This window comes from Ambystoma mexicanum, chromosome 12, assembly GCF_040938575.1.
Source record: "Ambystoma mexicanum isolate Mex_15411 chromosome 12, UKY_AmexF1_1, whole genome shotgun sequence".
Lineage (NCBI taxonomy): Eukaryota > Metazoa > Chordata > Amphibia > Caudata > Ambystomatidae > Ambystoma > Ambystoma mexicanum.
In genome coordinates this window covers 431,188,365-431,206,115 of record NC_090936.1, presented here as the reverse complement: position 1 = coordinate 431,206,115, position 17,751 = coordinate 431,188,365, and the positions used below count along the sequence as shown (strand labels likewise).

At 43.2% G+C, this 17,751-nt stretch overlaps 1 protein-coding gene across 1 annotated transcript in view; it reads right to left on the bottom strand.

Annotated features, from left to right (window-relative positions):
• B4GALNT3 (beta-1,4-N-acetyl-galactosaminyltransferase 3) overlaps nt 1–17,751 on the bottom strand; it is a 946,759-nt gene that overhangs the window by 101,608 nt on the left and 827,400 nt on the right. The window contains exon 14 of the mRNA XM_069628599.1: nt 13,770–14,871. Within this exon, the coding sequence (XP_069484700.1) occupies nt 13,770–14,871 (1,102 nt within the window). The remainder of the gene's footprint in view (nt 1–13,769; nt 14,872–17,751) is intronic.

Genomic DNA, 17,751 nt, shown 5'->3' with positions numbered 1-17,751 from the left:
GGCCTGGAATGTGTCTCTCCCCTGCATGCAGCTTTTTTGAAAGAACAAGAGCAGTGTGTTCCCTAAAACAAAGAATCATGTCTGCAAGTACGCAGATTGCAAACTGTTGCTAAATGAATGTCGGAAGGTATCATATTTGTCACAATTGTCAATCATCGAATCCATGTCAAAGGAAATACATTATGGGCGGTATTGAACATGTCATTACTGATAGTGAGAGGTTAGTTTTGTATATATGCAACTGCTGTATAATGCTCGCGCTATTGCGTCCCTCAGGGTCTGGAGACACACGTTGCGGGACGTGAGACCCAGTTGGCCAACTGAGTCTATTTGCTTTGCAATAAATCCTAGCTTTTGGGAAGTGAACCTCGTGTCTGGCGTATCAGTTTGTGTATGGTGATTGTGCCTTGTTTCCAAATGCGAGGGTCCCCTAGGGGCCCCATCAAAATGGCACCCGAACAGGGACCCTCCCCCACTTGTTCCATCGTGTACATTGTAATATAAAGAAGGCGAGAAGAGAAACGAAGCGAGGATGAGACGGTCGAGCCGGGATCAAGAGGAGTTCGGGGCGCCCCTGTGAAAGTGATGAGACTCCTTTGCAGATCTGTATACAGCTGATCCCTGATCGACGTGTCCGGCCATATAACAAGGAGGAGAGGGTCCCGAAACGAGGCAGAGTGAGCCAAGATACGCAGACACAACGATTTTTGGTTGCGTCTGTATATGGACAAATTGCGTCTTTAAGGACGAATTGGTTGATCAGGTGAGTCGTGCCCCGATTCTAAATAACCCTGATATTGGTTGAGAGTTGGTTTTGCAAAATCAAACGCCCAGGGTAAGGTTAAAACATGCCTGGGGTATTGTCTTCCTGCCTAGTGGGTTTTTTCCACTGCGGTAGACAATCTTTGGAAACTGGCCAGGTCGCGCCACCCGTGGGGTCGCCGGCGTATGAAATGTATGTAAAGTATGGTGTAGGGGCGGTAATGTTTTGTGAAATTTGGCATAGGCAAACCAGGCACGAAGAAGATTTACAATGGCCAAAACACGGGAGTTATGAGATTTCAAGGATAGATTATTTGGAAAAAGTATTGCTGGAAAAAAAAAAACATGCCCTGCGCATTTGACGTCAGAGATTGGAGGAAGGAAGCCATGCTTCGTTGGAAAAGCAGGGTAAAAAATGCACGCAGGCACAAGTCAAAAACAGAAAGCGTGAAAGAGCGGGATGAAAAGGAATGGGATGATAATTTGTGAAAGTCAGAGAGATGTGGTCAGTTGGGGGTAGACAAAACATATCCTCAACGAGAATTGCATTCATCAGATGAGTTAATAAATAAAATATTAACTGAGACAAGGCAAGAGCGCCCAAAAAGAGAGACTAAGAGGATTGCACCAGTGCCTATTGCTCAACCCCCTTCAATTGCCCAGCCCCTCTCAGCTGCTCAGATTCCAGTACAGCCACAGATCATACAGCCAGCAGCACCGAGGTCCACAACTCCAGCGCCGCAGCAGCCACTCCCCGTTTCCGGTCCGTTTGTTCCATCCGCATCTCCCTCCCAAGATATTCCCCTTCCCCCTCCGTCCATTGAACTTGAATTCACTGTAATGAGAGAAGACGATAGAGAGAGAGGGGATGGCACAAAGTGAGTGCACTAGAGTAACCCGTAGTGAGGCAAGCAAGGAGAGAAAACGGGAGATGAAAGAACAGGCAGAAATGTATATAGATGGAAATTATGAAATATCAACACTGGATTCGATGTATGATTTCAGAAAGACTGGTGAAAAGCAGGTATTGTTGGAATGCATGGGAGAATATTTAATGGAGAGATGGAAGCAGTTAATTGGAATGGTACCGCCGCAGAAGTTGCGGGATCTGAATGCTTTGGCAGGATGTAGAGAGAGAGATGAAGAAATAAAAGAACATGTGGACAGGCTTTTTGAATTTAAAAATGAACTTGATGATGCATGTGCTGAAATGTTTGCCATGCCGGGGTATATATAAAAGATATAAGAAGGTATAGGAAAGAGGCGGTACCATATGTGCAGCGGCGATTTCTTCTGCCGTCAAAACAGGTGAGTGAAAAATTCAAAATATGTACACACGCTAAAATGGATTACAGATCCTAGTATACCCACGATGGAAGTGCATCAAATATTTGATCAATAGACATTGCCAATGAAGAGAAAAGTATTGCAGGTGATGGTTGAATATTTGCAGGACAAAGACAGACAATAAACAAGCTTGCCCCCCGAATTGATGGCAATATACAAAAGAGCAATAGAACGCGGTACGGGAGAAACAGCCTTATCACTTGATCTGGGAATAGTATTGCATATGAGGGAGGGAGGAGGAACAGTAAGTGTGGTATTTCCTATGAGGGAAGTCCCACCTACTTGTGTGCCAAAAGTAGAAATTCCTGCATCAGGTAATCAACCAGCACAGGTAACGGAAACGCATTATACAGCACAGTATGTACATATCCAGTTCTCCAGACAAGAGGTGAATAACATAAAACAAACGATTCCTGATTTGAGGAAGAATCCGGCAGGATTCTATTAGGAAATAGAGTCCTATTTGAGATCGTACATTTTTACAATGAATGATATAGACTTAATATTCCCAGTAATTTTTCCAGGGGATATATGGAAGCAAATAAGGAAAGTAGATGATGAGGCCTACGGTGCCACATGGGAAAATCTACCAAAAGAGGATAAGAATAGAAAAGCAGGTGATAAACCATCGCCAAATATGGCAACGCTACCAGGACGAATAATACTAAAACTGAAAACAATCGTTCCAGAAAAAAGAATTGTATGTGACAAATTAACTGCATGTGTTCAAAACAAAGTTGAATTATCAACAGATTATTTTAATAGATTTGAAGAAGTGTTTACAGATTTTAATGGACAGGATGTAAGCACGGAAGCAGGTAAAAGGCTATTTGTTGATAAGTATGTGAGGATTAATACCTCCAATTCAAAACTTGATAATGACATCGGAAAGTGCATGGCAAGCAAAATCATTGAGTGAAGTATTGCATATGGCCCAATATTATGAGAATAGGGTGAACACAGATAAAGAGAAAGAGGCAAAGAACAGGGTAAATTTGAAAACGAGGGTGTTACTTCAGCAGGCGACTGGACACAATAGAGGGAGAGGGAATGCGCAAGGGAGAAGTAATTCTAACATGCATGGAGGGCCTCTGGGATTAAATCAGTGTGCATATTGTAGAGAAGAGGGTCATTGGAGAGCGCAATGTCCACACTTGCAAAACAGGAATGGGTTTGGTCAGTGAAGACCGCACAGGGGACACCCGGGACCAAATGGACAGAGTAGAAATAATAATATGCAGCAACACCAGAATAATCATAGGAAATGGCACTCAGAATCAGAGCCAAGAACAGAGTCAGGTTCCTTATAACCAAAATCAGAGTGGGCAAAATAAAGGCAGAAGCGGAAACATTTTTGACACACCAACCTTCCTCACAACCCAATACATATTATTGTGGTGACTACACCTCGGATGATGTGTTGTTTTTCCCCAATATCCCCAATAGGACAGCCCAAGACAGGGGTCAGAACCAGTGTCTATTCCCGTGAATCAAAAAGGACCCTACGTAGAAATGAAAGTCGGGAATAGAGAGCACAACTTCCTTGTAGACACAGGTGCGCAAAAATGCTCAATAGACCACCACTTGGTTCCGGAAATACCGCTGTCAGGGCAAAGTAATATTTCAGTAGGGTTTGCAGGTACGCCAGTAATCAATCCAGTATCCCAATCAGTTCCAGTAACATTAGGTCCATTTACTGAATATTGTCCATTTCTCTTAACAGAAAATTGTGGCTAGAATCTTTTAGGATTACATTTGTTGAAAAAACTGAGTGCAGTTATCCATTGCAGTCCTGTTGGAGTGTTCTTGATAATTTTGCCACAGAATATACCAGTGTCTGAATTTTTGTCCAAACCTTTGCCGGGGGAGTTGAGTGAGGTACCAGCTTGCATATGGGCAATGAATGACAATGATGTGGGATGCTTGAAAATAGAGCCAGTAAAAATTGTTTTGAAGGAGGGAGTAAGGTTGCCACGTATTCCACAATACAAGATTTCATTGGAGGGAGAGAAAGCATTGAAAAGTATTGTTTCAGATTTGGTCAAATTGAAGGTAATTGAAGAAATTACAGGTAGCGCATGTAACAGCCCCATTCTCCCGGTGTATAAGAAAGGAGGTAATGAGATACTGTATCGTTTCATAATTGATCTGCGCGCATTGAACAAAGTAATTGACCCTCAATTCCCATTGGTCCCATACGTCACCACGATTTTGACAATGATCCCCGCCTCGGCAGAATATTTTAGTGTGATAGACCTTAAAAATGCTTTTTTCAGCATCCCAGTACACAAAGATAGCAGATACTTGTTTGCTTTCACTTTAGGAGGACGGTCATTCACATTCATGCGCATTCCACAAGGCTATACAGAGAGTCCGAGTATTTATAGCAGAGCATTGAAAGAACAGCTAGATATGTTAGAACTACCGGCAGGTTGCGTATTACAATATATAGATGATTTATTAATTGCTGCGGATACTGAGAAAATTTGTAAAGAAAGTTTGTTATTATCACACTTAGCAGCACATGGCCATAAAGCTAGTTTGAAGAAATTCCAGTATTGTCGAAAGGAGGTGGCTTATTTGGGCTACCTACTTTCGAAAGAGGGGAGAAGACTGACACCAGAAAGAATAGAGAGTATTGCTGGTATGCCTATGAGTCAGAGCCATAATAGGCATGGCTTTCTATTGCTGGCAGTGGATAGTGAACTTTGCAATGATTGTGAAACCAATGGTGGCATTGACAAAAAAGGATGCTGTGATGCCTTTGCAATGGAATGAAAAATGCCAAAGAGCATTTGATTTGCTCAAAACTGCATTGTGCTCCGCCCCAGTTTTGGACACACCAAACTATGAAACATGTTTTAGATTGTTTGTGCATGAGAATGAAGGCTGCGCATTGGCTGTTTTGACACAGGAACAAGGTGGAAGAAATAGACCATGCGGTTATTTTTCTTCCGCGCTGGACCCTGTCGCTTGCGCGTTAACATGTTGTTTGCGAGCTGTTGCAGCGGCTGCTGCTTCAGTGAAACAAACTGAAGGAATGGTGCTGGGGCACACTTTCAGTTTAATGGTGCCACATGCCATAGACGTTCTATTAAATAGAACGCAGACGCAACACCTCACGTCAGCTAGATTGACTAGATATGAAATTGTCCCATTTGCTCCACACATCCAAATTATGAGGTGTAGCACTTTGAATCCTGCAGAACTAATGCCACTGCCCAATGGAGAACTAGGTGAGGGTGAATCACCTCCCCATGATTGTTTAATGGTTACTGAGGAGGAAACGAGAGGAAGAATTGATTTAACAGACACCCCACAGAAAGAACCAGATGGAGAACTGTTTTGTGATGGCTCCTGCTTCAAATTACCTGATGGCACATCTACTTCTGCCTATTCTATTACGACACAGAAAAGTATTGTAGAAAGTAAAAGAATCCCCTAAAACTCTGCACAAGCTGCGAAGATAATAGCATTAACCAGAGCATGTGAAATTTCTGAAAATCTGAGTGTAAACATATATACTGACAGCCAGTACGCCTTTGGGGTGGTACATAACTTTGGCCGACTCTGGGCTGAGAGGGGTTTCTTGACATCACATTAAACTAGAATTCAACATGGGCCTTTGATTGTGCGATTGCTGTCTGCACTTACGTGTCCAAAGCGCTTAGCGATAGTGAAATGCGAGGCGCATAAAAAAGTAACATGTAAAGTGGGAGAGGGAAACGCATTTGCAGACAGGATTGCGAAGCAAACGGCCACTGATTTGAATACCAAGATGTTAACAGTACAGTCAGAGGAAGTGCCTTGCATGATAAAGAATGGGATTGCGACTGTTAGAGATGCAGGCAGAAGCCACTGCTGATGAAATACAGGAATGGGCTGAGGGCTCCGCAGAATTAGATCTATAAGGTTGCTGGGTGGATAAGAAAAATAGAAATTGGATGTTGCCCAACTCCTATGTAACCGCGATGGTCACAATGGCCCACAGTCCCACACACATTTGAGCAAAAAAGATAGTCCAGCACTTAGCCACAGTATGGCAAAAAACACACAAAGAAAAATGCAGAAAGACTGGTCCAGAATTGCATTACGTGTCTGCAACACAATGTGGGGAAGGGGACAGCGACACCAACAGGTAGTTTTGGCCCACCTTCTATGAAATTTGAGGTAATCCATTTTGATTTCATAGAGATGGAAATGTGTCAAAACTTGAATACATACTAGTGGTTGTATGTGCGTTCAGTAAGTGGGTAGAAGCATATCCATTGAAGGACTGCACTGCCATGAGGACTGCAAAAGTGATGTTGAAGGAGTATTTCTCCCGGTTTGGCCTGCCCCGGGTCATATGGTCAGATATTCGCCTGCATTTTGTGGGCGCAGTGGAACTACAGATTTGCGCAGGTCTCCAGATTGACAAACGATTCCATTGCACCAGACATCCCATGAGTGCCAGCCTTGTTGAGCGCCAGAACGGCATATTAAAAGCCAAAATTAGCAAAATCTGTGCGGGGAATAAGTTGCGTTGGACAGACGCGTTGCCCCTAGCGTTATTGTGCATGCGCACATCGGTGCAGGCAAGGACTGGGCTCTCCCCTTACGAGATCGTGATGGGGAGGCCGTCGAATGTTTGGTGTGAGCCTCAGCGCCAAGGCGATTGAGAGAAGTCGAGTATCCTGTGCTCAGTACACATTGTAACCTGTTAATACAGAAATTGCGTTGGATTCATCAGCAGGTGCAGGAGGCTCTTCCCATCAGATATACTGGTCCGGAGCATTCGCTGAAGCCAGGGGAATGGGTTCTGTTGAAGAACTTTGAAAGAAAATCAACGCTCGCACCCAGGTGGCGTGGACCCTACCAAATCCTTTTGGCAACACAGACTGCAATCCGTGTGAACGGTAGAAAGGCGTGGATACATGCAACACATGTGAAGAAGGTCCCATCGCCATTGAAAGAATTGACCGATCCAGACGACAAAAGAGAGACAGCGGCCCCAGAAACGAAAGAAATTAATGCCAGCTCCTTGTCACAAAATCTGTCTGATCCTGAAACAAAGCCTGGAAGGATTGCTATAACGGAGAAAGGGGTAAGAGTACCCCAACGTTGTCCAGCAGAATCTGCATCACTGCTGGCTGACACCAAGCCCGCATCGACACTTTGGCGCCCACCACTTATCGTTGCGCCACAGGCTGACACTGAGCCTGGGTCCGGAAGTGCACCCGCACTATTCATTGATCACACAGTACCGGGAATAAGGCGGTATAATTTAGGGCCTCGAAACAAGGAGTGATCAAATCTTCGTTTTATTGATCTTTGTTGCCTCTGTTTCGTTTCCCATCACAGATGAAGTGGGAAGCGGAGGCCCAGGGGAGAGAGGTGTGGGAGTTGTGCAAATCCGATAGCTCAAGAACGCGGCTCCCCAGTGCTATCTTTGAAAAATCCATGTGTAGATCACCCCTCACGGACAGGAGGGGCTCATATGGTATGAAGGCAATTGATAACTGCTCAGGAGTTATTTGAGCGATGTGCAGAAGCACGATAAATCTTGCCCAACGTATAGCAATCGAGGCTGGTTAGAACTGGCAAAACACTTTATTGACATTCCTGAACTTACTAATATTTGAACGAGTACAACGGTAAGAGGTATTCACGATGAACATTGTTGGAGAAGAAGAATCAAGAAAAATGTCTGCACTAGCTTCTGCCCCCTCCTGCACCAATGCTGATAATGTAGTAAATATAGAGACTTTAAGAATGCCGAAAAAACTGTGCCGAAAGAATTATATTCTGATCTTAACGATAGTCATGTGTGTTATGAGTATAATAGCACCGGTAATGACAGTATTGGTATTATGGTACTTAGAAGAAATACACCCATTAGAAGTGTTATTGCCGATTAGAAATATTTCTGCTACTGAAAGTCCGGTCCATGTAATTACTAATACTCTGTCCCCAATGGAAGAGAGACATAGGGAAGGATATGGAAATAACACACTACTGCTAATAATGAATATGACACACTCAATTCTGAGAAGAAACAATTGTTGGGTGTGTGCTCACTTACCACAGCATGGAGGTAAGGGAATAGGTTGGTATGTGCAGCCATTGCCATTAAATTATGCATGTTACACATCCTTAAGTGCATTGTACTATGGGAAATGGAATAAGAGTGAAACGGGTCAATTAGATAGAACACATATGGATGAATTCAAGGAGATGGTAATGAAATCTTTAGGTTGCTCTATATTTACCAAAGCAAAATTAATAAGACCAGCAGTCGCACCAAGAGATAGATTATATGTGCCATATAAATCATCTGTAATTACGTTTCATATGAACCTAGAAAGAAATAGAGATACAGTGGCCCCCTCCTGTGCAGTAAATTACAGTCCACGCTCTGTTCCATTTTGTCTAAAGAAAAAAGGCTCCTATTCAGTAGGGACATACACCCGATGTATGAACATTGCAATCCTTGAGAGAGAGGAAGAACCAGTGTATATAGGTGACCCTGTCTATTTCATATGTGGAGAAAAAGCTTATCCCTGGTTCCCTAGAAATTGGGGAGGTACTTGTTATTTAGGGATTCTGTTTCCAGGGGTGTTTCTTTCAAAAACAGATGACATAGCCAACTATCCAGACCCAGACCACGACGAGACGAGGAGGGAGGATTAATTGTGGAGGAGATAGCAAAATCATTTATACCATTTTGGGGCCAAGCAATAAGCTCCTATAATATAAGACAACTGTCCAGAATATTAGAGAAAACGATAAATGGGACAACAGACTATATGTACTATACAACATGACATTGGAGGAAAAAGGGATTAGATTGATGACACTCCAAAATAGGATGGCTCTTGACGTAATTTTGGCTGATCGTGGGGGAGTTTGCAAAATCGTGGGATCATCGTGTTGCGTATTTGTAAGTGACTCATCTCCTACGATTTTTGAAGCAATAAAAAAGTTGCACGTTTTAACCTCCAACCTCCATCCCACAGAAGGTAGTTGGGAATTAAACATAAGCTCCTGGTTTTGGGAAATATTATGCTCATGGGGCTGGAAACTAGTAGCAATCCTAGTAGCAGTGCTAGGAATATTTATGACATGTTGTTGTTGCATACACTGTTTACCAATAATTTGCACTGAAATAAGTGTGGAGTGTGTACATATAGTAACACGGGAAAAATCTCCTGGGTCGGATACTCAAATAAATCATGAAATGAAGACGGTAAAAGAATTCATGTCATTCAATATTGTTGACAATGATGACGATTATAGTATTATGCAAAATTCGGAATCGGATACTTGGTCAGAAGAGGGTGCAATGTATGGATGATGCGTTTGGCTTACGGCCAAGAGGAGGGTTTGTGAGTCTAGAAATTACCCTCCCATAGGCAATGTATTTTGTTGGCCGAAAACCAACCACATCATGTATTCAGCATCGGTAGTACAGACTCATTGCATGACCAAAGTGCGTCCATTTTGATGGATTAGAATTCGCCATTTTGTCTAATTTTCACTTCTTGCTATCTGTTCAAACTGCTTTGCTGTAAGCTTATTCTATTCCGCTATTTCATTGTTGCTCATGCATAGAGCAAGGCCACAAGATACATGTTGAAACCCAACGCAGGCAATCCAGACAGCAATGCCCGGTCTCCTCCCTCACAAGTCCTTAGAAGTAAGCAACAAGGCATTTAATCACTATGCAGGTGTCAGCTAGTTTCACTGATGCGGTAGAAATGGTAAGAACAAACAATTAATATCTTAAATTATGATCTTTTACGGCCCCCCTTCACTGAGCCCTGTAGAGCGAGTTGACCCCTAGCACATGAATAGAAACTAGAAGATAGCAAGGCCTGGAATGTGTCTCTCCCCTGCACGCAGCTTGCTTGAAAGAGGAAGAGCAGTGTGTTCTCTAAAACAAAGAATCATGTCTGCAAGTCGCAAATTGCAAACTGTTGCTAAATGAATGTCTGAAGGTGTCATATTTGTCACAATTATCAATCATCGAATCCATGTCAAAGGAAATACATTATGGCGGTATTGAACATGTCATTACTGATAGTGAGATGTTCGTTTTGTATATATGTAACTGTTGTATAATGCTCGCCCTCTTGCATCCCTCAGGGTCTGGAGACACTTTGCGGAACGTGAGACCCAGTTGGCCAACAGACTATTTGCTTTGCAATAAACCCTAGCTTTTGGGAAGTGAACCTCGTGTCTGGCAAATCAGTTTGTGTGTGGTGATTGTGCCTGGTTTCCATACGCGAGGGTCCCCTAGGAGCCCCATCAGCTTTGTGAGCAGAACCCATCAACAGCTCTGTCTTCTGGATATTAAACTTCAGTTTGTTTTGGCGCATCCAGATACTGACCTGCTCCAGACATGATCTAAACCTATCTTCCATGACCGCATCATCAAGCTGAAAAATGTGCGTATTATCTTCAGCCTAAATGTAGAAACCAACCCCCGGCCGACCTCATTATTTGAGCCAAAGTTCTCATATAAAGATTGAAAAGCAGCAAGCTCAGAGAAGAGCCCAGTGGAACTCGACATGAGATTGGTTTTACACTATATTCAAAAGGCGGGCATGTCACAACCTCTGATCTGTCCGATAGAAAAGAAGCAAGCCACTTCAGAGTGCAATCTCTCCGCCCCGGAACACCTTAGTCTAGACAAGAGAATATTGTGGTCCACAGTGTCAAAGGCCCCCAATAAATCCAAAAGAATAAGGACCCCAGCACCTCCCCGATCAACTGCCCATCTACAGAAGATCAGACTACTAATTCTGTACTATGGCTGGGTCTAAAGCCAGCCTGGGCTATATCCAACCAACCCTGGAATTGTTCAACAGCCAAGCTTTCCATGAGTTTGCTGAAATAAGGAAGGAGTGAAATGGGCCTATGATTGGTACAGCCGGAGGGGTCCAGGGAGGGAGTCATGGCAGCCTTTTTTTAAAAATATCAGGCACTATGCCAGTTTAAAATAATTCTGTTAATAATCTGACACAGATCCAGCGCAATCACTTCCCTAACTGCTTTCAAAATTTTTGCTGGACAGGGACCATAAATATATCCTGAAGGTCTCTGCATCCCCATAACCTCAGAAAGGTGAGCTTTACTGATCCGTGCAAAAGCTGAGAATAAGCCCCCTGCTGTTGGACAGTCCGAGAGTGCCTCTAGGTCTTCCTGCTGAGATCTAGTTCCTGAAATTCCTCCTGGATCTTATTTATTTTATCCAGGAAAAACTCACTCAGGTCTTCACAGAACTGTTGAGAATGTATCATGGTCTTTTTGATAGCCACTGGCTCATGCAATTCCTTCAGCTCTATAAAGATTTCCTGAGATATATTCGGTTTGGAGAAAATCTGATTGGGGTAATAACTCCTATTAGCTTTCCTAATCATTCTTTTAGAAGAATGGAGTGCCCGTTTAGAAACTATTTTAACATTTTCCTCCTCCTTTTTCCACCACATTCTCTCTGCCACCCTAACTTTGTTTTTCTTCCCTTAATTTAAACAGAGAACCATTCCTTCTTTTTCTGCACTATTTTTCCTTTTCTTCAGTGAGCCTGGAGTCAACTGCTCCACTGCCCTCACGGGTTTGTAATAAAATGTCTCCAATAGACCATTTGGTCCAATTGATGAGAAAGTGTCCACATTTGGTTCAGATAGGGAATCCGCTGGATGTACAACCTCAAAGAATTGTCTGAGCTTATCCACATCTATATTATCCCAGTTATGAAATTCATACAACTCCTAACCGTCCTGAATGGATGAGGGGCAAAACTCCATTTGTATTTTAAAGAAAATGGCTGCTTGATCGGACCAAAGAACTGGTCTGGGATGGGACACCTCTACCGAATTTGAATTGTCAAAGACGCTGTCTAAAGTGTGGCTAGCTAGATGAGTTGGCCCCTCGACTAATGGAGCCAATCCTAATCCAAGAAAGCCTGTGCTTGAACATTTCCCTTACCCTCCACCCAGTAATTAAAATTTCCCAACACAATCAATATGGTGTATAGGGAGGTTTAGTGGAGACATGTGTCTTCTGGTGGTGTAGGTTCCATTGTGTAACCTGCGTTGTTTCAGTACTGGGGTTGTGTGATGAGATGTGTTGTCTGTTAAGGTGGGAGGAAGAATGCCTTTGAGGTGATTATTGTTACTATGGCCTTGCCCAACCAACTGCTCAATAACTGAGGACAATTTTCACTTTGGAAACATCACAGTTGGTCACATTTATTTGTGTATATCTATGCAACACATTATTTCTCCAGCCGTCTTACCTTATTATGCCATAGTCTATGATGTTAGGCTAAGTGATGCGACATCAGGCGATGCTATGCAAGGGCGCTGTTTCTATTCAGTTGCCTAGGACCTCCCTTCTGACTACCCACTGATCTCGGACACTGCAACTGTAGTGTCACTCATCCTTACATGGTATTATGGTGAAATGCAGATAGATATGGACCAAGGCCTAGCAATTGACAAAGCCACCATTTGAAGAGTCAGCCTACCCCCATGCCTGAGGTTTTGCTGTGGGTGAGTACCTGGGATAAGACTAGGCAAACAATGCAGGGGTAGCCCTTTGCTCAGCTCTGCCCAACTGTTAGAGATGCTTGTTTGGTGTGCATTATGCATATCTTCCTTAAACAATGTTAACCATAAAGGTTAATCTCAATTGATCTTCTGGCGGTGTCTAACACTTCAACTTATTAAGAACATTCCTGGCTTTTAGGTTCATAACAAAGAAAAAGGGAGCATTTAAACATGTGTATGTGCATGCTTGTTTTCATGAGTGTATTTGTGTACGTGTTTGTTTGTGTGCAGGGCATAGGCACAGTCTGTGGGCACTGAGACCGACACGGTGCAGAACTGGGGCCAACATAAGCATATATTGAGACAGATTTCATGATTGATTTGGGCACTAGCAGCATATAAGGTGGGCATCGCAAGCATATGTTGTTGAGAGGGCCTTTATTTGGCAATAGCAGCATGAAAATGGTTTTACAAGCGTGATGCTGCTAGAGACCAGCCTCGTTACTTTCTTTGAACACAAAGAAAACCTCTGGTTTGGGAAGAACCTGCTTGAAAGTGGGGCAATGCTGGCATATATTGTCACCAGAGGTCCCTTGTTTTTTTCTTTGTGGCCAGCCAACATCAACACCTGCTAGTGACCTGGCATAATCTATTGGAGTGTTCCCTGTGTTGCCACAGGGTACATTCTACATTGGTGGCCAACATTTCTGAAATCTTGTATGAAATTAATGATTTCAACCTATTATTTTAAAAATGTCCAAGGAGACGAACTAACCAGACCTTAATAGATTAGTTCAGGCGAGCATGCCCAGTTTAACCAGGAAAAAACATTTCCCCTCAGACCCCCGACCCCATTTTACACATTCACAAGTTGCAACTGCTCCAGACTGTACTGGTATTGTCAGAGTGGAACATGGAAGCCCATGAAGATATCACAAATAAATACTATTAAAAAAGGGAATTCTTGCACAGTGTGACCCCTCCATTGCGCTCTGAAACACTTGTGTACCAGCGTGATATAAATAAAATATTTAATTTCACCATTCCTGCCATGCTGGATAATCCCCTGTAATGATGTATGATCTTTGTTCGACAACATAAGACAATATAGCACTATGTACCTACCCTCTGTTCCTCTGGTTGAGCTTCTTGAGAAACACTCGTGTGATATCCAATGCTTCTTGCTCCTTGAGCTGTAAGTTACCAGACGTGTTACACTTGAGATCTATCCAGTCCGTTCTAAGAGCCTGAAAATCCAGGTTCATCATGCTGAACGTCTGTCCCCAGTTAACAGGCTGGTCAAAGATTGATGGATATTCAAGCTGATCGTCATCTGCATCCACCTCAGACTCCTCGTCATCTTGTTCTTTAACGTCGTCATCCTCTTCTTCCTTCCTCTGCTCTTCATTCACCAAAACCTCTTTGAGTGCTTCAATGACTGGTTGATCCTCGCTCTGACCTACCACGTGCCACTTCATCCTCACATCTGGGCTCTGGGCTTGAGTGTCGGGTTGTACCGCATCTTGATTCATCTGTGCAGTGATGGCGGCCTCAACTTTGTTGAGCCACTGTTTATGACGCATCATCTGCTCATATGCAATAGAAACTGGCAAATTCTGGGCTGTTTCTTCCCTTGCAATGGAAGTCTGTGAAACAGAGTTGTCTGCTCTTCTATACCTTCCAACATTGCTGGTAGAAATGTTCTTCCTGAAATTAGAAATTTGGGATGAAACGTTCCTATGACTTTCTATGGGGTCCATAGATACATGTGTTTCAATGATTCTCTGCACTGACCCCTTTCTTGCTTTTCTTCGAAGTGTGTGGTTTCGATGTGCATTTTTGTCAACCAATGTGGCATTTTGGGAGTAGTCTCTGCCCTTTGCCCTCATCCAACGCTTCTTCAACCGCACTTCCCCAGCAATATCAGTTACATTCCTCGTCTGATTTGTGGTTTCCCCATTTGATGATGTAACCATCTTCTGAAGCTGGTGCTTTCTTCTTCGTTTCCTTTTGCTTTGCAACAATGTTTTTGGAATCTCAGTGGCAACCAGGAGCTTTCGGTGTCTACGGATAGTGTAGTCATCGCCTATTTGTACGCCTTCTTGCACAGCCACAGGATTCATCTGGTCTTGCTCATCATTGTCCTCTACATATTCAGGATCCAGTGGCAAATCTTGGTTAAGCTCATCCCCTTCAATGTATTCAAATTCCTTCACAGCTTGTGCACCTGAAAAACAGGAAGGTGACAGACTCAAATTACCAAGATGACAACCTTGAATCAAGCAGAGCAAAAGCAGCATATATTGAGAATTGTACCAGAGTTCATCTCTGTTGCCGTAAAGAGTGTGAATTTGCCCATCGCATGTGTTGTGATCATAATGACCAACTACATCTCCCAGTGCCATGTTTAAACAAACTGCATTTAGTTAACCTCTACAAATTCACCCTGAATGTGTAAACCTCCATAGGTAAGAGGTGACTAAGATAGTAGGTGAAACCAATATAGATGCAACTACACTGGATCCCAAAGCGAGAACTAAAACAAGTTGATGTCCTTCCAATGGTTCCCAACACTACTGTCCCTAATTGGAACCAGTCATCCACATTGACTGGTCAAAGCCGAACTCAATATACAAAGTCTACAAATAAAGATTTCAAAATATCCCTTTTTAATATAGTCTGAATTAATATAATTTCAAAAACATGTAACTATTTTGGTTGGGGTGCTAGAGGGTTAGGGAGAGGAAAAGGTTTGTCACAGAAGGAGGGCATTCATTCTCTGTCAACGCTGCTTATGGAAAAAATGTGGGTGTTTTTTTGAATTCGACATGTCACATTTATTTTTGACTACCTGAGGTTCTTATCGAGTGGTGTCTCATGTGCCCTGGAGGATGTTGCTCATGTCAGCAAGTCTTGCTTCAGTTTGCTCTGGCATCTCATTTGCCCTGGAGAAAGTTGCTCTTGTCCTCTGGTTGGCAAGTCATGCTGCTGTTTGTTGCAGTGTTTCAGAAGCTCTTGATATCGATTTTCGCTTCGCATCAGATGGAGCGTTTCCAAGTGATGTTTGTTTTTTGTACGGCATGCTTCAGTCACGCAATGGCTTCAGAACCAGGGGTGTTGCTAGGTCTGGAAAAGACCCAGGGCTACGCTGATGTCGGAGCTGTCAGGACTGGGGGCTAGCCAGCCTTTTGGCTGTAGCTCCTGAGATTCTATCCGGGGCTACAACCAAAAGATCAGGGGCTATAGCCCACTTAACCCCCCCTAGCACCGCCTCTGTTCAGAACATTTGAGAAAATGTCCAAGAAAGATTGATTTATTGTGCTCTCTTCTTGTGAATGAACTTAAGTAAACTATAACCTTGCCATTTCCCATATTTGGAGTGGCGTGATAAAAAAATGTATTCCTTTAAAAATGCTTTAATAAACACTTTCAAATTGTATACAGTAGTAATACATTTCAAAGGAATAACCAACACATCGAACATTTTGCTTCAGACACTTTTCCAAATTTTGCCTCCTTCTAGTACCTACTGTAGTGAATCGGGGTGAGCATCAGTAAATGAGAGTGTCTACGGAGGGAATTTTTGCATCCAAACAGACTACAATCTTGTCCCAGGCAAATGAGGAATCCATGCAAAATGTGGTAGCAGTGGGTTCAATGGTGGGGATTTGTATATCCGGACAAATATACACAAATATACACACACACATCCAATTTTTTTTTGCATGTAAGATTTTTGCAGCCAAACAGACTACGATCTTGCCCCAGACAAAAGAGGCATCCATGCAAAATTTGGTAGACGTGGGTTCAACAGTGTGGATTTGTATAGCCGGACAAACATACACACATACATTCAGCTTTATATATAATAATTAACTCAATGAGGGTCTGATATTAATTTTAAGCCGATAATGTGGCGGTCCTTAATGACATGGAACCACATTGAAGGTGCTGTTGTCCCCCTATTGTAAACTGCTCAAAGATGTGCTACAGTGCCATGCAAGATTGCTCCCTTGCTATGAGGAGAGTCACAACTAAGTAGGTCAACAAAGCGACTCGAGACCAAGTCAATGTTTACAGTAGGTTTATTTTTCACAGCACACCAGAACAGGTGCACCACTATAGGGCCTTATCCTGGCCTGCTTAGGACCATAGTCCTCACCCTTTCTCCACCAACCGTCTCCCTTCCTGCTAGCAAAGACTCACTCAACTCACAGTCTCTAGTGCCCCATATTTCATTCAAGACTTGTTCTAAGATTTTTCTTTGCTTGTGTTGCTCATGTCTGGAAAGCAGGTTGGTCTTCCATGACTTGAGGAATACCTGGTACCACCCCCTGGTGCCATGGGCGTCTGTGCTGGGATCAGGCTTCTGACTCTTTTGCAACCGCTGCCCTCCTGGTTGTCAGACTTGGCCCACACTCCCCAACACCATTAGGCAGCCATGACCATTTATTTGTCACCATCCGTGTCCTTCTCTTCCACTGCATCGAGATTGGCAATAGGACCCAGACCTCAGATCTACCTTTTTTCCTATGGCCAAGGGCCAAGTACTTGATGGTGGGTTAAGTTGCGCAACACTTCTCTGAGCTAACTCTCAGTCCCACTTTCCACAAAGGCCAAGTTACCAAATTAAGATGGCTTATTTTTTCAATCCAGGAGCTGCTTTGGATGACAAGGACATCCAGGATAGTTCCTATTTATGCCTGCTGTTGTTTTAAGACTTGCTCCATTAACCCCTGGAACGTGTATGGCATGCCACACAGCCCAAACAAAGTATGGTAAACTGAAAGTATCCCTCCTGGCTCGAAAAGGTGGCCTTCTCCTTACTCTGACGGGCCAAAGGCATTTGCAAACACCACGTGTAAGGTGTGTGTAGGTGTTGATGCCTACTTTTTCAATTACCTTCCCGATTTATGACAAGGGATAAGCAACGCAGCTAAAAATCTGCAGGAAGACGAAATCCTTCACTTTCATTGGTTTATTAGAGAAAACATCCCCAAAATGATCCAGAAAATGAAGTAGCTTGTGACACTGCTATTTACATGCTTTCAACCAGTTTATGTGGTACATTTGTGAGGGTGTTCGGCGTTTGGTTGCTGGACCATGT